The following is a 19,591-nucleotide window of genomic DNA, read 5'->3' as shown; positions in this document are numbered from 1 at the left end:
TGCTCTAATGGCTTTCAAATCCAAAATGTTATACTTGTTTCATACATATTCACTCCAAGTTTTCTATGACATGGTTTCTATACACAAGAAAATGTTTTATGAGTTAGTCCAATGAAAAAGCAAAAATATTCTAGCATTAGCTGAAAAACTGGCTTGCTGGATTTCAAGAAGTCACAGAATTAAAAAGTTCATATTCACCAGGCAGTGGTGGCGTACGCCTGTAATCCCAGCACTCGGGAGGCAGAGGCAGGCGGATCTCTGTGAGTTCGAGACCAGCTTGGTCTACAGAGTTAGTCCAGGACAGGCTCCAAAGCTACAGAGAAACCCTGTCTCGAAAAACCAAAAAAAAAAAAAAAAAAAAAAGTTCATATGCTTTCCACTTCAGTTGACTGTGGGACTAACACATTAGTTCCTACTTTGAGAGAAACTGACCTTTTAATCACATTATTCATTTTTGATAAATACATACAAGCTGGGCTTGTACATTCTGGGCAAGTGCTCTACCTCTAAGTTATACTAACCAGCACCTGACTTTTTAAATAGTAAATTCACAAAGAATACAGCACACAAAACCTTAATGTGGCTAGTTTTATGTGGGAGAACATAATGGAAATGCAGGAGATATTTTTCGAAGGAAGGGTATACCCATTACTAGTGTGATTTTGCCAAATGAAAGGATAGGCTTTCTGTCAAAATTGGGGGTGGGGGAGTTCCCCTTTGAAAATGACATTTGAAAGATTGAAAATATAGAAGAGCTAACTATAGGAATGACTCAACCAAAGGGTTAATACCAGGCACAGGCAGATGGTTACATTTAAGCTTTGAAAATAAATAATAAATTTAAGACCCTGTCTGAAGAAGCAGATAATTTTACACGTGATCTGTAAAGACAGAGCAGCAAATACATTCTCCAGAGAAAACAGCAGGCCCAGTGAGCAGGGATCCAGGTAATGGTAACTCAACTACAAAAAGGCCATGTGCTCCCTCCTGCAGAGCAGTCCTCCTTAGGGCCTACTGGTGGTTTAGTCAAGACAACCTTTTATTTCAGGGTTACCCCAGAATGCAGGCTACTTGGTGTCCATACATATCTAAGAAGTCCATGAAGGGAGCTAGGTGGGTAGTACTGTACGTGGCTTAGAAGTTCTGCTGTAGTCCTCTGTGGTGATGGTACTATTTTAAGTGAGAAATTAGTATACTGGTATTCTGATTTCCACACTCTCGAGTAATGTATGACCATTAATTAATGACCATTAATTAAGTCATAGACTTGTAGCTCAGATAATGAAAGCGCCCCCCATCTGGAATGATGAGTCTAAGGAACGGCTCTTCTCAAGCCCTGCCTGGAAGGTCCTAGCCTTTCCTCCAAGGGCCCTGCCCTAACTGCATGTTTACAATTCTAACAGTACAGTGGTTTGCCAGTCTTGAAGTAACATTTCCGAAAGACGGCTAGATGACCTTGCCCCCTGCCACACACATCTTACCTCATAGCACTCACAGTAGTTTTTCAGACACCCTGACCGTTTGCAGTTACACCCTTTGCTGTGCCGCCGATCAGACTCCCCCTCCTTTCCTTTCCCTATCTTCGGCTTAAAGGCTTCCGGATTTCTATCAAGGCATGCCTTTTGGAACAAACAAATAACAACTGAGGTTAAACCATAGGTTCAATTTAAATATTTCCAAAGTAAAGAATTAGTATTTACCTTTGTAAAACAACTGAGTTCTTTAAAAATAGGTAAAAGGAGATTTTTGTAAGTTAAATGAAAAGAATCACCTTTATCGCTTTTTGTCTTTCATTTTCATGTTCCAAATTGTTGTAACAATTGGTACAATTGCAGTTGTTACAAAACTCACCATTTGCAAAGCAATCACAGTATCTGAAGATTAAAAATCAGTATAAGATTAAAAAGTCATTTAAAGTAAAATAGCAAATAATTATACATACACATACCTTCTACCTTTGTGATAAATGTCTTACATTTGGACTCAGAGCTCCTTAGACACAGGATTAACAACCACACATACAGATTGTCAATCACACATGAGAGCTCAAAGTCTGAGCCAACAACTCCTGGAATTTCATCCTAAAAACTCAGTCAAACTAACAGATGCCAACACAAGAGCTATGTGATTTGATGTGCTCTGAAATGAGTTATTTCAAAATCCTGAGCAAAAGGAGACTGGCTTCATTCTCACTACAGACTCCCAGGCACTGGAAATAGTGCTGCTTGGGATCCAAATCTCCAATAGAACCAGTACTTTTTTTACTGAACTTGTTCATGTCAGACCTTTTAGTTTAATCCTAATGAGAAAATTAATCATACAATTAACTTGTTTGCTTTTTATTTATTTTGTGTCTGAGTGTTTTGCCTTCATGTATGTGTGTGCCTGGTGCCCATGGAGGTCAGAAGAGGGTATCAGACAGAGGCTGAAGTTACAGGTGATTGTGAGCACCCATTTAGGTGTTGGGCCTGTGTAAGAGCAACTAGTGCTCTTAACTGCTGAGCCAACTCTCAGGCCATCGTTCAATGACTTTACAACTACAGTACTTCCTAGCTGGGGACCACATAAGGTTATAAACAAAACCAGACTTGTTAATAATGAGACATAACCTGGGTCCCTAGGCACTACTAGTGTATGGAGAACTCTAACATAATTTCTTCTGTTTTTGTCTGTTGTTTTTACAGACAGTCTGGCACTATAGTGTAGGCTGTGCCACACTCACTACCACAGACAGGCCAGGATGATCCTGGACTCCTGTCCACCCTCCTGCCACAGTCTCCTCAGTGCCAGGATTATAGGCATGGGCCACCATGCCCGGATTATTTCCTTCTGAATCAATGGAAGGATAGTTTTTATGCTACAGCATGTGTTCAATCATTCACATTTAGGTTTATTTAAATTGTTTAAACTTAATAAAATGTGTCTGTTAGGAATTTGTAATTAGATCTCTCCACCTATCATCCATCTATCTGTCTGTCATCTAACTACCTACAGGGTTCCATGTACTTCAGGCTAGTCTCAAACTCACTATGTAGCTGAGGATCCTTCTGATTCCATTTTCAAGTGCTAGGATTATGTGGCTTGTACTACCATGCCCAACTAACTTCATTTATTTTTAAGAACATCTCTAGGTGTATCAAGCAAGCAAAGAATAATATATTACTCACAATTTCAAACACAGTGACTTCGTACAATTACAGGGTTTTCTGGGCCGACTGGCAGATTCTGATGGGATTATGCTATCCAGACACACACAAAAAAATAATTTCAATTAATCAAGATAATTACTTAAAACTAGAAACAACTTCAATCTATAAATTACTCCTAAAGTAAAACAAATAAATACATCCATTTCTAGCAAAATTTTACTAGATTGTTCCATTTACAATTTTAAAAATATGATCAACAACTGCTTAAGAATACATGGTACACACTCTTTCCTCTAAAAGAACAGAGGCTGAAAATAGCTTCAAGAACTCCTAGGGTTTATTTTGGAAAGGAAGGCAGGAAGGAGAAGCTGGTGTGTGGAAGGACAGGGCAGCAGGGACAGACTGACACCCTCTAACTAACTCCACACTGTTCATAGGCTGCTAGAGCAAAGGCAGCAGGGACAGACAGTTAAACAATGACAAAAAGCCAAAGCTTAACCCGGGAAAACAGCAGGTAACATCACTTTACACTGTTCAGAGTGAGGGAAAATATGGCAAAACTGGCAAAGCCATAGTGCGTCCTTCACTGATAGTCTCCAAACTTGTCCATTTGAACTATCAAAACAGAGTCCTTTAGACAAATACACAGCTTTAAAGGGAAAATCAGGGGGCTGGAGAGATGGCTCAGCAGTTAAGAGCACTGGCTGCTCTTCCTGAGTTCGATTCCCAGCAACCACATGGTGGCTCACAACCATCTCTAATGAGATCTGGTGCCCTCTTCTGGCCTGTAGACATACATGCAGGCAGAACATTGGATACATAATAAATAAATAAATCTTAACGGTGGGGGGGGGGATGGACGGACCAAACTAGGTTTAAAAAAATAATAAAGGGAAAATCAAATGCCATATATTTGGAATAAATCTATTAATGCTATGCTTAAACTGACTTAATAATTTAACTTACATATTTAAAAAATACTCACCCATTGAATGGAAGCCTTGCCTGTGTCTGGATACCAGATGTTCCAGTAAAATTAGAGTTGCTTGCTATAGATACATATGAAGACTGCTGCAACTATTGGCAAAGAAATAAATTCATATAATATTTGCAAAAATGGATAGCACTCTCAGGCATAACAAATAAGTATGTCTACTCAAAAAAGGAAAAACAATGGGGAATTCCATATAAGCCTCATGGTGTGTTTCCAAAGACCTCAACCAATACTAGTAAAAATGCATGAATGTTTTACAGTATTGAATATTACAGATATAAAAAAAAATACTCCACAGAAGACTATGTCAGGATTATAGAAAATTCTAGGTGAATACCCTACAAGTACTGAAATAACATCTCTTAACCTATAAGACAGGTACTGTGTTATTCATCACATTACAAACAATGAAAAAGGGGGCAGTCCATGCACAACTTCTATTCTGCAAGGCTGTGTAAGCATACGAAATGTTACGATAAAAATACCGAGCTTTTTAAAATCATAGCCACACAAAACAGAGTAAACAGCAAAGAACACATGTGGGTTTTCATTGTCTTGTGATCAAACTCCTCAATTCAACAGTATGGAACAAAGTGCTTGTGGGCTTGATCCAGACACAGCAAAGGCAAGCTCCATCTGCACCTGCTTCCTGTCACCAGCACTCCCACACAACTTGACAAGAGGCAATACATGGCTTCCATCCCAACGATAAGCAGAGAGCAGAAACAAATCACTAAAATATCACAGCTTAGGGGTAGAGATGGCTCAGTGGGCAAAGTGCTTGTCATACAAGAGAGAGGATCAAGGTGTGGTGGTGCACGCCTTTAATCCCAGCACCCAGGAGGCAGAGGCAGGCAGATCTCTGTTGAGTTCAAGGCCAGCCTGGTCTACAGAGTGAGCTCTAGGACAGCCAGGGCTACACAGAGAAATGCTGTGGCAGCTTGAATGTAATTGGCCCCCATAAGCTCATAAGGAGTGGCATTATTAGGAGGTGTGGCCTTATTGGAGGAAGTGTGTCACTGTCACTGTGGGGGTGGGCTTTGAGGTCTCCTTTGCTCAGGCTCCACCAGTACACTTCCTGTTGCCTCTGGATCAAGATGTAGGACTCTCAGCTCCTTCTCCAGCACGTCTGCCTGCATGCCACCATGTCCCACCATGATGATAATGGACTGAACCTCTGAGCTGTAAGCCACCCAATTAAATGTTTTCCTTTGTAAGAGTTGCTGTGGTCATGGTGTCTCTTCACAGCAAGAGAACCCTAACTAGACAAACCCTGTCTCAACAACAACAACAACAAAACAAACAAGAAGAGAGGATCAGAGTTTGGATACCCAGCACCCATGTAAATGCCCAGCAGTTGTGGTGACCCAACCAAAATTATTGTGCAGGATCCCAGTGGCCAGCTGGCTAGCTAGACTAGGCAATTTGCCACATTCTGAGTTTAAGTCAGAGACCATGCCTCAATATATAAAGTGGAGAGGAATGGAGGAAAACACAACCCTCTGGCCTGAATAAGGAATTGCACACATGTGATACACATACTTACCTGCAGACATGTGCCCCTCATGCATGCACATATACACCATACACACACACAAACTAACTAGCTAACTAACGAACTCTCTCTCTGTGTAAGACATGAAACCTGTGCTTTTTATTTTTGTTTTTTTATATTTTATTTTTATGTGCATTTGTGGTTTTGCCATGGGTGTCAGGATCCCCCGAAACTTGAGTTACAGAGAGGTGTGAGCTGCCATGTCAGTGCTGGGAATTGAACCTGGGTCCTCTGGAAAAAGAGTCATCACTCTTAACCCCTGAGCCATCTCTCCAGCCCCTGAAACCTTTGTTGAAAACAGTAGCTCATGCCTATCCTCCCAGCACTCTGAAGATGGAAGCATGGTGAATTCCAGGCCAGCCTAGGCTAGAGTAAGATCCTGTCTCAAAAGAAGTCCCCAAGAAATGTGAATTACAGTTTATTTTCAAAGGTGTGTGCAGATGAACATTAATGTGGGCACAGGTTTTTCCTAAATCATTGGGATTTTGATTTTTAATGTTAACTTTTTTTTCTTTTTCTTTTTTTTAAGTTTTTCAAGACAGAGTTTCTTTGTGTCGCTCTGGCTATACTGGAACTTGCTCTCTAGACCAGGCTAGCCTGAACTCACAGAGATCCTCCTGCCTCTGCCTCCCAAGTGTTGGGACTCAAAGCATGCGCCACCACCATCCAGCTAAATGTCAACTAGCTCTCTAATCTATAGTCTTGCCCTCTTAAGCTATTCCAAATTGCCCAGCTTTTAATGATTTATTTTTATGCACATTCATGTTTTTCCTGCATGTATGTCTGTGTGAGGGTGTCAGATTCCCTGGAATTGGAGCTACAGATAGTTGTGAGCTGCCATGTGGGTGCTGGGAATTGAACCTGGGACCTCTGGAAGAATAGCCAGTGCTCTTAACCACTGAGCCATCTCTCCAGTCCCAAATTGCCCAATCTTATTTGTGCTGTATAATTCTAAACAAAGGACTAAACTCAAATGTTCAGTTACTGTTTCCACTTTTAGGAAGAGCTATTTTAACAGAGAGCTGGCGCTTCTATGGGCCTTACAACACAGTAGAGCTAGACATTCTAATGCCAGCTAGCAGTACTGAAGCATTAGTCCCTCCACCCACATACCTGAGTGACATACTGAGCTGGAAGCACTGCGTAGCCCACATTCCCTGTCCCTGGAGCCGGTGCCAGCACAGTGCCTGGTGGCAGGTTAGTGAGGTTGGGCTGGATCTGAGGCAGTGGAGTGGCAGGCATGATAAGCCGTTGCTGTGGCTGGTTAGTAGTTACAATTTGTGAAGTTGAATTGATTGGTTTTGGAACAACCTAAAAAATTTAAAAAAAAAAAATTTAAGATGGTAAATTTGTGATTAAATAATAAAAAACATCAATTAAGCTGTTCAAGTCAGTATAAATCTCCTATACATAAATTTTTTTTTTCCTCTGTGTAGCCTGCTGGCCTGGACCTCCTTTTATAGACCAGGCTGGCCTTGAACAGGCAGAAACCTTCCTGCCTCTGCCTCCTGGGTACTAGGATTAAAAGCATGTGCCCCCATGTCCAGTCTCTTATAACCAAATCTGAACTTTGAACTTAAAACTCCAATTGCCCTTTGGGAACAACTGAGAAACTATGCAATACTCACCTGTTTGACGGCCTGAGTTGGGACGAATGGAACTGACATCCGTACGGGGGTTGTGTTAACAACCACTGGTTTTGCTTTTTAAAAGGGGAAGAAAAAAGAACAATTTATTTACAAAAAACAGTACTCAAAACACTGAAGACTAATTCTCCTTCAAGATATGCTTAAGAAACAGTTTAAAGCATTCCACTAGATTCTCATTTTGCACAATCTTTAATCCAGCTAGTTACCTTCCTTGGGAGGCAGAGGCAGGTAGATCTCTGTGAATTGGAGGCTAGCCTGATCTACATAATGGGTTCCAGGCCAGCCAGGGCTACATAGAGAGACCTAGTCTCAAACAAAAACCAAAACAAACAAAAAAGGGAGTTCCCTTTCCAAGTTGCTTACTCTAAGGTGAGTAATCCACCCAGCTGAGTGACTACCCACAGAAACTCCTTCAGCCTGTGCTCACCACACAAGCAATATCTGCCATTTATAAATTCGACTAAGGACACCGTTCCATGCCACTATTCCTAATTTCTGTGTTTTAATTCAAGCTAGAGAAAAGATCATGTTTGTACAACTCAGTATTTAAAATCGACAACAAGGCAAAAAGGTTAAGAACCTGAGTTCTTGAGCCGGCATATGATGGAGGGGAAGAACCAACTCCTACAACTCCGACACATCCATGTGTACCCATACCATGCATTCTTGCACACACATATACATGCATGTGCACACCTGCACATACAACACACTCATGCACCAATAAGCATATAGGCACACACAACATTCATGAACACATTCATTCACATACACACACATGTACACACAAGCATATATACATACATACATGAGCATAACTACACATACACACACTCAAATATATGCATACACACTCACAGGAATGTATACACACACACTTTAGTAGTTAGAAAAGAGTAAGTTCTAAAGTCAGAGGATCCAGTGGTTCAAACCCCAGTTCTTCCACTTTTAACTGTGTGGTCTCTTGGCCTGGGATTTTGAATGTAACTACAGGGTATAAGGATTAAAGATGTTAATTCATTAAAGAGGACTTAAATAGTTTCTACCAAATAGCAATTCTCCATAAACGGCAGTTATCAACACTACTACTAAATAAGTAACCACTGCTACTAAATAAATGATATTCTGGCCAGTGCTTCCCAGAAAACTAAAATATGAAGCATTTGTTCTTAGGATTATATTGTTGAACAGATTAGGCAAGCACCCAAATAAAAGAAAAATTACTTAAAATTTTTTTTAGATTTGTTATTGGTGTTTTGCCTGCCTGCATTTGTCTCTGTGTGCCACATGCATGTCTGGTTCTAATAGTGTGTCAAATCCCATGAAAGTGGAGTTATTAGATGATTGTTGAGTCGCCATTTAAGTGCTGGAAACTGAACCCAGGTCCTCTGCAAGGGCAGCGTGTGCTATCTGGACTGCTGAGTCACCTCTCCAGACCCACAGAAAACTGAAATCATAATCATACAAGTACTTTATAGGGACTGAGCAGGTTATATTTATGAGTGTGTGTGTGTGTGTGTGAGAGAGAGAGAGAAACAAAAATTAAAGAAATAGTCTGCTGTGGAATGTCGTTCTGCATGCTGTGAATATGTGTTGCTCTGATTGGTTGATAAATAAAATGCTGGTTGGCCAATAGCCAGGCAGGAAGTATAGGTGGGTAAGCAGACAAGGAGAATTCTGGGAAGAGGAAGTCAGAGTCAGGAATCACCAGCCAGACAAAGAGGAAGCAAGATGACAAGGCAGAACTGAGAAAATGTACCAAGCCATGTGGCTAAACATAGATAAGAATTATGGGTTAATTTAAGTTTAAGAGCTAGTTAATAATATACCTGAGCTAATAGCCAAGCAGTTATAAATAATATAAGCTTCTGAGTGATTATTTTATAAGTGGGCCTAGTGGGGGGGAGGGCCTGGCGGGGACTGGAGAAAACTTCTGGATGTTTCTGTCATAACTCACGTTTTTTTCGAAGTCACTTGTTTGTTCTTCCTTTTTACTCAGTTAATATTATTTCCTTCTAGGGTCTTTGAGGGAGTTGAAGATTATAGTGATAGTTATATTTTTCCTTGTTAAGAAATTCAGAAAAGAAATTCACTAAGAGGTGTTAAGTGTATAAGTTTGAAAGACATCATAAGAGAGTTTTCTGTTGTTAATACAAGATAGGATAGAAAGTGAATTCAGTACATTTTGGACTCACCAAAATAGGATAGAAAGTGGAGTATTTTCTCTGAATTTGTCAAATGCAAATGGACTAGACATTGTTGATGTATTTATTGTTTGTATATATTGTATATAGTTATTGTACTTTTTATATATAGTTTTTCTTAGTTATAACTTTTTAAAAATTTTTTCTTAGACAAAAAGGGGAAATGTGATGATATTTTATTTGTGCTGAAATGTGGTGATATTTTATTTGTGCTTTAATCAATAGTTTGCCTGAAGATCAGAGGAAAAAGCCAGCCACAACACAGAAGTCATGCAATGTTAGCACATGCAATGTTAGCACATGCATGTTAGCAGGCAGGATCTCTCTATGTTCAAGGCCACACTGGAAACAGAGCCAGGTATGGTGGCACATGCATTATATTCAAAACTAGTTAACCATAGAGGTCTGGAGATCTATACAGACAGACAGAAAGTGACAGAGCTGTGTATGAAGAGGAAGTGATGTAGCTGAACAGAGAGAGCAAATCAGATGGCAGAACAGCAAGGCCTATGTGCGTGGGTAGACAGGAAGTTGTGGCATTTGGAAGCTGCAGAGTTGGTGAGGTCAGGTTGCCTGGTGGCTCTTTCCCTATTTCCCTGATCTCTCTAAGGCCTTCACCCCTATATTAGGCTCCATGTTTTGTATTTAATAAGACCATTTAGACACTCATCTACAATAGAGCCAATGAATTTGAGAGAAAGCAAAGAGGGGATGCATGGGAAGGGACGGAGGGAGGAAAAGGAAGAAGTAAAATGATGTAATTATATTTAAATTTCAAGAAATAAAAAAACTACTACTAAGAAGGTAAACTGCCCTGAGATTTCAAAGAAAAGGAAAACAAATATACACTCAATAAAAGTCATGGTGTCTCTTCACAGCATTAGAACAGTGACTAAACCCAGTGCAGTGGCATTGGATTGGAAGTTATTTCTGAATTAGATTCTCCTCAGTTACATCACAGGATGAATAAAGTTATAAAAGCCATTACAGATGAGCACTAGCAACACTGGATTTAAAGAGAAAGTTCAAATGTACACTGACCCCTAGCATCTGCTCTTCGGACAGAAGAAAGCATGGTTACCCTCCTGTGCTGAGCAAGCAGCATGGATGGGATAATCCTCTGGTGCTCAGGAAAAGAATACTGAAGGGTTGTGACCTGCCCAGTCACATCAGTATGGGGTGGTCTTCACCTCCTCCCTTCATGCATGCACACGTGTGTGTTGCACTCAGCCTCCTGGAACACTTAGGTTCCTTGCTATTCCTATAAAATACTACATAATACAAATATGCAGTTCTATGTAAAGACAGAAAAGTAAAATACAGGTGCCTATGAGAGAAACTGCATACACAGAATACGTATGGATGGGTTGGAAGAGGGCAGAGTAGGGTGGAGGAGGCAAGAGGGAGGCAAAGAGGTTTGGAAGCATGAGTCGGTCAGAGACTGTAAGGAGGACAAAAAACAGAGTAGAGAGATGCAGAAAGAGACGCAAGCTGGAAGGAATCAACACATCAGAGTTGTGGGGTGTCCAATCCCACTCCTCTCCCTTCCCGCATCTACAGTTCACTACTTTTACTCTACCAATGAATAAAACAAGCTACTGTTACACTGGATGGAGTCATGGCACACTAAACACATGCCAACACCCATAAAATACAACTGATTTATTTCACTATGACACATATGTAGACTGGATTCGTCCCTATTGAGTGTAAGTATTGAAAATAAAAAAAAAAAAAGGACTCATTAAGAATGCTATGATAGGAGCTGGAGAGATGGCTTAGCGGTTAAGAGCACTGACTGCTCTTCCAGAGGTCCTGAGTTCAATTCCCAGCAACCACGTGGTGGCGGCTCACAACCATCTGTAATGAGATCTGGTGCCCTCTTCAGGCCTGCAGTCATATATGCAGAGAGAGCACTCATACATAATCAACAAACAAATTAAATGAAGAGGAATGCTATGACAGGACCAGGGAGATGGCTCAGGAGGTGAAGGTGCTTGCCACCATGCTTAAAGACCTGAGTTGGTTCCCTGGGACTCACATAATGAAGGAGAGAACCAGCTTCCCCAAGAGAACCTCCACATGAGTGCAATACACTTGACCCACCCTCCACAGGGAACTAAAAATAAATAATTTCTGGTATTTGATTCTTGCATTTATCTCTGCACTTGGTTTTGTGGTGTTGGGGATCAAGCCTAAAGCCCTCCTTACATATGTTAGGCAAGCACTCCACCACTTAACCACATACTCATCTCTTTAACTTGACATTGTTGGAACATAATGCAGTTTTCCAAAGAAAAACAGGCTCCAAGCTCTAAGTTATTCTGAACCTTTCATTCTGCTCAACTTTTGAAAAGTAGCCAAGCATGAGAGAACAGTTACATGTGTGCATATGTATCAGGTAACAGGAATGCTTGTCTGTTGGCAGAGTCTTATTGCAGGGTGGCCTTGAAACTGCCACATAAATGAGGACCTTGAACTTCTGCTCCTTCTGCATCCACCTCCCAAGTGCTGGGTTTACAACGCGTGCACGGCCACACCCAGTCTGTGGTGTTACAAGCAAAGCTAGGCTCTTTGCATGCACGGCAAGCACTCTATCAGCTGATGGGTAGAGTGCCAATGATAATCTTAAAGTAAGTACTATTCAAAAAAACATTTGGCTAACTGTTACATTCTTTTTTTTTTTTTTTTTTTTTTTTTTGGTTTTTCGAGACAGGGTTTCTCTGTGTAGCTTTCGTGTCTGTCCTGGATCTCACTCTGTAGACCAGGCTGGCCTCGAACTCACAGAGATCCGCCTGGCTCTGCCTCCAGAGTGCTGGGATTAAAGGCGTGCGATACCACCACTCAACCACATTCTTATTTATACACTGATCATTTGCCCCGTCAACTGACCCAAGCTTTAGTAAAGAGCTGTCTAGTTCAGAGAGTAAATAAAGCTGTCCCACTGGCATAAACAGTAAGGGTTTAATTAGCAGTAAAATGGCTACTCAATTAACGAATACTCATGATTATCTGGTATTAGAGTAACTAACTTCTCCTGGAATGAAACAGTAGTTACATACAACTATGCTCGTACTTCACTGTCTTCTGTAACCACTGTTTGTTCATACTGTTGGAGGAAATGCCAGATGTGAAAACAGAAGCAATGTTCTGTCACAGTGTTCACTGCTGTTAAAAGAAACATGGTCACAAACCTTGCTGAAGAGGCTGAGTGTTTACACTGGGATTCTGACTAGCTGGCGGGGCTGAACTACTGGCTGTTGTGGCAGTAACAAGTCGGACATAATGAAACTTGCTTCCAGGCACTTGGATCTGCTGGACATTGGGAGCAGTTGCCAGAGGAATGATGGTCTTAAACTGTGACGTGTTCATCCCTCCAACAGTGATGGTCTGCACAGCTGATTTCACTGCCTGTCAAATAATATAGAACAACATGTCTACCATTAACCTGTTAACTTACGACAGTCACTAAGGTAACAGAGTGTGCTCTTAAGTCTCAACAACTTGTTCAGAAAGAATGAAAAGGAACTTCAGCTGGAGCTGGAGAGATGATGGCTCAGGTGAAAAGCACTCTCCAGAGGACCAGAGTCTGGTCCCAACATCAATGTGAGGCAGCTCAACGCCCTGCTACTCAAAGTTTAGGGCATCCAATACACTCTTCTAGCCTCCGCGTGCACCTGCACTCAGATGCACGAAACCACACACACACACACACACACACACACACACACACACACACACACTTAAAAAATAATTCTTAAAAAACTCAGGAGAATTTGAAGAAGAGCAGGGAGGGAAATATGGGAGGGTTTAGAGAAAGGAAAGGAAAGAGAAAAACATTGTAATTATAATCTCAAAAATAAAAAAAAAAATTTAAAGCTGAAAAAATGCAAGAATGCACACAATTTTGTTGCTATCAGGTAAAATTTCTGACAGTTATCTTTTTTTTGACTCTCAAATTAGAACGAGAATACAGATGTTTTTACCAAATAAACGAACTATATTGTTTTTATTGACTATGTTTTTAGAAGGACCGTTCTGTTCCCGTATCAAGGTTAGTTGATTTTGGAAGACTATAACACCTACCACTCTGCTACACAAACCTATGGACATGATGACAAATACTGTTCAAAATTATTCCAACTAATGGTTGTCTAGAGAAACTAACCAATTTTGGGCATAACAAATCTGAGTCAAATTTTAAAAATCATTTTAATAATTTTCTCTATCAGATAGTAAGCTGAGACCTCCTGGGAAGCAAATGAAATTTCAGATGCAGCCCAGAAAACAACTAGTCTCATGAGATGCTCCTAGTTTAGGTGTGACTCATGTTTAACACACTGTCCACACACGCCAAGGTGAACTGGGTGTGGGCGGTGGACACTTGGCAACCTCAGCAGTGCAGAAGCTGAGGCCAGACGGTGAGTTTGTCAAGGCTGCTGCGGTGACACATGAAATCCTACTTAAAACAATAAATAAAATAAAGGCAGTTTAATCTCTTGTAATATATTAGCTCATAAAAGATTACACATACCCCCACTTAGTCTACAGACAACTACCAGATGACAATCTAAACTCCCTTATTCACACTTTTTTCCTATCTCCTAGGGCAGAGCTCAGTAGTAGAGTGCTTGTTTAGAATTCAAGGGCCCAGGCTTCATTCATAGCACTGAAAATAAAATAAATTCTTACAAATGGGGATGGAGACAACTAGAGAGACAGTTCAGTAGTCATGAGCACTTGCTATTCTTGTTTTCCCGAGTGATGCTGCAGAGTGTCTTCCCATCACCAGCTACTGAGCAAAGTGGGAATAGATGGGTACCTCTGCTCAGCTGCTCTCCCTCACGCTTCTGGAGCTGGCGGAATACTAGCCACTCTCCAGACCCAATCTCAAGAGGCCAGCACTTGCAGAGGACCTGGCTCACAACTCTCCTTTATAATTCCAGGTCCAGGGGACCTGAGGCCCTCTTCTGGTTTCTGTAGGTACCAGGTATATACACAATGCACAGACATACAGGAAGGCAAAACTCTCATACACATAAAAAGAAAATGTTAAAAACAAAAACTCATACCTTTTAATTGTTAAACTTTTCTTTATCTTAAGCTTGAGGCTACCGTTCTTTTTTTGGGGGGGAGGGTGAGACAGGGTTTCTCTGTGTAGGTTTGCACCTTTCCTGGAACTCGCTTTGGAGACCAAGCTGGCCTCGAACTCACAGAGATCCACCTGGCTCTGCCTCCTGAGTGCTGGGATTAAAGGCGTGTGCCACCACCGCCCGGTGAAGCTACCATTCTTATAAGCTATACCTAACTGGTTTTCAACTGCCTAAGTCAGATACGACTTTTTAAATCAGTATACAAATCTGTCTCCATTTTTAAAATACATATCTATTATTATTATGTATGTGTGGTTATGATGTGTTTGTCTGAGTGAGGACAAACACATGTGTACCCATGACATGGATCTGGAGGTCAGAGATAAGAGGGTCCGTGTCAGTTCTCTTCCTGGTGATCAATCCAGGTGGCAAGACCTGTACAGCCAGCACTTTAAGCCACTAAGCCATCACTGGCCCAAGTCTATTTACATGTCATACATACAGTCACATATTTAATTTAAACCAGTCACTGTAGTCTCCTCTCAAATAATTTAACCTTTTTTTGTTTGTTTCTCTCTCTCCTTTTTTGTCTTCTTTGGGGCTAAATATTTTATGAGCTTTGGGAATGTTGCTCAGTGCTACAGTCCTTACTTGCCTGGTATGTACAAGGCCTAGACTTGATCGTGACATCTCACACATAAATGTCTTACGGTATTAGTTTTGCATATCTACAAACTTACTTTTACTATCCTATTTTCTCTCTGTTTCTTACTTTACCATTTGCCTCAAGAATTCACTGTGGCATTTTCTTAAATGTGGGTCTATTGATAGAAAATTAAAAAAGGAAGGAAGGAGCTTTGTTCTTAATATGCATCTAGACTGCTGAATTCTTCACCTCAGTTGAAGTGTTTTGTTTGAAGATCTTCCTGTCAGGTCTAAGGGTACAGTTCAATGGTTAAGCACTTGCTCAACATACCTGAAGCTCCCAGCAAACTGTCCTGATCTCCATGCATACTCCAACACAAGCACAAGCACACACACTAAATACATTGTAATAAAAATTAAAACAAAACAAAATACAAATTCAGAGAACTCAAAGGATCCTACTCTAGTTCACTCTTACTAGGCTTATAGCAGATTACAAGGAAAAGAACATCCTTTCTCTTCAAATTATATTCTTTAATATCACTCATCTACAGAGACTTCATAGCATAAGTCACCAACGTTGGGGCCACTTCTCAAAATCTGTGTTACTTCCAGCTTTGCTGCACCATCACCGCTCAGATCACTTCCCGCCAGATGCTTGTAGAACATCCACAACTGGTTTCAGGAGCCTTCGCCTGCCCCAGCCTGCCAGTCAGACACTAAGTGACTAGCATGCTCTCGGACTTTAGCACCTCACTGCAGGAGCATGCCACCTGCTAATTAGGATGCAACTAGTCCTAAATTTGCTTTGTTTTGGAGATTATTCATTATTTTCTCTCCATTCCAAGCCATTACCAACTCTAATCACAATGGTTGTAACATGTTCATCATCTCCAGTCCTGTGCTCTTGTGGCTGCCATCTATCCCAGAAACACATCTACAAGAACACACAGCTCAGGCCAGTGTTCCCATTCTGGGATACATTCTCCAATGCTCCCAATTGGAGCTGATGCACCACTGGAGCTGGTGCTCTTGTTCTACTAGGTGGGCCCCAGAAACCAAACTCAGGTCCTTAGGCCTGGCAGGAAGAGCCTTTCCTTGCAGAGCCATCTAACCACCCCTTTTATCTTTTCTTGATTTGAAACTTTACGTTTGTACAATTATTTGGCTCATTTTTAAAATAATGTTTTCTTTATCCTACATAGAACTTTAGGTTTCATATATCCATGTTTCCCTAAAGAGTCCTGCCCTAACATATAGTAGGCATTCAATATATACTTCTAAGTGGTGAATGAACACTAGGACTTACCTATCTCTTTTTCTTTCTTTTTCACATCTTCTTTCCTTGTATTGGAAAACTAGTTGTGGGGATAGAGATGGCTCAGCAGCTAAGAGCACTGTCTGCTCTTGAGGAAACCTGGGTTCTACTCCCTGAACTCACAACAGCTCCCAATCATCCATACTCCAACTCTTAGTTAGGGTTTCTACTGTTGTGATTAAACACTATAACCAAAGCAGCTGAAGGAGGAAAGAGTTTGTTTCATCTTACAACTACACATCACAGTCTTCTACCAACAAAGGAAGAATGGCAGGAATCTGGAGGCAGGAACTGAAGCAAAGGCCATGGAGGAGTACTGTGAAATATTAATTTGTGTTACATTTGTTTATGCTGTGGAAGGTTTGTTTAATGATGCAAAGATGTGTTGCATTCTTTTTTTTTTTTTTTTTTGGTTTTCTGAGACAGGGTTTCTTTGTATAGCTTTGATGCCTGTTCTGGATCTTGCTCTGTAACTCACAGAGATCTGCCTGCTTCTGCCTCCTGAGTACTGGGATTAAAGGCGTGCACCACCGCCACCCAAGTTGCATTCTTTTATGTTGCATTTGTTTAACTCTGTGAAGCTGTGTTACTTTGCCTGTCTAAAACACATGACTGGTCTAATTAATAAATAGCTGAACAGCCAATAGCTAGGCAAAAGAATATATAGGCAAAGAAAATATATAGGAGGAGAAATCTGGGAAGAGAAGATCAAAGGAGTGAGAAAAGGAGGAGAGAGAACACCAGAGGCCAGTCACCCAGCCACCCAGCAAGCCACAGAGTAAGAAGTAAAGAAAGGTATATGGAATAGAGAAAGGTAAAAGCCAGAGGCAAAAGGTAGACATAATAATTTAAGTTAAGAAAAGCTGGCCAGCAACAAGCCAGGCTAAGGCTGGGCATTTATAAGAAAGAATAAGTTTCTCTGTGTGTATTTATTTGGGAGCTAGGTGGCAGGCCTCCCAAAGAGTAAAAACAACTAATAATAGAGGAGTGCTGCTTACTGGCTTGCTCCTCATGGCTTACTCAGCCTGCTTTCTTTCTTTATTTTTTTAAATTTCCTTTAATTGAAAATAGATTTTTTTCTCACATAATATATTTTGGTTATGGTTTCCCCTTCCTCTACTTCTCCTGGTTTCTCCCCATCTCCCTCCCATCTGGATCTACCTCCTGTCTATCTCTCATTTAAAAAGAAAGGCTTCTAAGAGATAAAAATAAAATATAACATAGTAAAATATAATTAAGATAAAACATAAACAATCATATTGGTGTTAAACAAGACAAAAAGAAGAAAAAGAGCCCAAGAGAAAGCACAAGAATCAGAGACCCACTCATTCTCACGCTCAGGAATCCCATAAAAACACTAAGCTGGAAGCTATAATATATATGCAGAGGACCTGGCACAGACCTGTGCATGCTGCCTCAGTCTCTGTGAGTTCATATGAGCTTTGCTCATGTTGATTTAGAGGGCCTAGTTCTCCTGATGTCCTCCATTCCATCTCTGGCTCTTACACTCTTCCTGCCTCCTCTTCCATGTGGTTCCCTGAGCCCTAAGGGGAGGGATTTGATAGAGACATGCCATTTAGGGATGAGTGTTCCACACTCTCTACGTAATGTCTGTCTGTGAGTCTCTGTATTTGCTCCCATCTGCAGCAAGAGGAAGCTTCTCTGAGGATGTCAATCTGCTTTCTTAAACCACCCAGAACCATCTGCCCAGGAATGGCACTGCCCCAGGGAGCAAGGTCTTCCACACCAATCATTATTCAAGGAAAGTCATTAGAGCCAGGAATCGTAACCCAAACCTACAGAAAGCAGAAGCAGGTGGACTCCTGAGTTCGAGGCCAGCCTGGTCTAGAGTGAGTTCCAGGACAGCCAAGACTACACAAAAAAATCCTATCTCTTAAAAAAAAAAAGAAAAGAAAAGAAAAGAAAAGAAAAAAGAAAGAAAAGAGAGAACGAAAAGAAAAAGGAAAAAGAAAATGCCTTACAGACTTGCCTACATGCCAATCATATAAAAAACATTTTCTCAATTAAGATTTCCTCTTCCCAGATCTGTCTAGATTTGTGTCAAGTTGACAAAGTCAGCCAGCACAGGATCCAACACCCTATTCTGAGCTCCGAGAGCACCAGACATACAGATACATAAATGCAGGCAAAACATCATAAACATAAAATAAGGTAAATGAACCTAAAATAAAATTTCATAAATAGTTTAGTTTAGAAATGGCAATTATTAAAGTATATAAACAAGCCAACTGCAATATACTCTAGCAAACAAACACTATGGGCAAGAACTCCATTTGCTCTTTCGTTAGTGTCTCTCCCTCTTTCCCTGTACCTCTGCATCAATTACTCCAACCACAGCTTCAACACTTCCAAGACTCACTGCTTTGCTTGCGTTCAGTTTTGTCCCCTACCTACCACAAGCTCTTCAGTGGCTCCCATGGTGTCAGCAGAGGGCACACAAAACCGCAGACCTTGACAGCCACTGACAACTAAGCATTACAATTCCTCATACTAGGAAGCCCTTAGCATTGTTTAACCTCCCAGCCCTCTGCTTAGCTAAGGACAATTACCCATGTGAATGTAGGACTTTAGTGTAAAAACTACAAATAATTATAATATTAAAGACCACTCGTTGCTTACTAAAAATCTGTACTTCTGCTTTTTAAGCATCAAGTCAGATATCTCTTTGTTCCTCTTGGCATAAAATAAAGTGATACAACTGAATTTTACCAGTCCAGTGGTCACTCTCTGATGTGCTCCCCCATGTGCCTTTCCTGTGTCGTCTTCTCTTTCAGCCCAGGGGAAGACTGAAGCATTACTCAGCCAATTGTAAATTCTAGCCTGATGCCATCTTCTAGTCTATTAAACAGTAGCATCTGAAAATGCATGGCTACATCATTTTAAAAGTGCACTCCATTACACCTAAGAGCCATCTTCCTCCACCCCTTCTCTGATAAAGGTTCCACTAGTTGTCTAGACTGGCC

At 40.8% G+C, this 19,591-nt stretch overlaps 1 protein-coding gene and 1 non-coding gene across 8 annotated transcripts in view; both read right to left on the bottom strand.

Annotated features, from left to right (window-relative positions):
* Positions 1-19,591, bottom strand: part of Lin54 (lin-54 DREAM MuvB core complex component) — a 72,796-nt gene that overhangs the window by 11,192 nt on the left and 42,013 nt on the right. For all 7 annotated transcript variants that reach the window (XM_036201176.1, XM_036201181.1, XM_036201178.1 and 4 more), the window contains 7 exons: positions 12,746-12,962; positions 7,327-7,400; positions 6,812-7,009; positions 4,135-4,226; positions 3,168-3,239; positions 1,772-1,874; positions 1,482-1,619 (listed from right to left, as the gene is read on the bottom strand). In XM_036201176.1, the coding sequence (XP_036057069.1) occupies positions 1,482-1,619; positions 1,772-1,874; positions 3,168-3,239; positions 4,135-4,226; positions 6,812-7,009; positions 7,327-7,400; positions 12,746-12,962 (894 nt within the window). The remainder of the gene's footprint in view (positions 1-1,481; positions 1,620-1,771; positions 1,875-3,167; positions 3,240-4,134; positions 4,227-6,811; positions 7,010-7,326; positions 7,401-12,745; positions 12,963-19,591) is intronic.
* On the bottom strand, positions 14,314-14,451 carry LOC118592634. Its single transcript, XR_004946100.1, has one exon. It is a non-coding gene; the product is annotated as a small nucleolar RNA SNORA7 (small nucleolar RNA).

Source organism: Onychomys torridus, chromosome 10 (assembly GCF_903995425.1).
Source record: "Onychomys torridus chromosome 10, mOncTor1.1, whole genome shotgun sequence".
Taxonomy (NCBI): domain Eukaryota; kingdom Metazoa; phylum Chordata; class Mammalia; order Rodentia; family Cricetidae; genus Onychomys; species Onychomys torridus.
The sequence above is the reverse complement of the archived record's forward strand: the minus strand, read 5'-3'. Positions and strand labels throughout refer to the sequence as shown.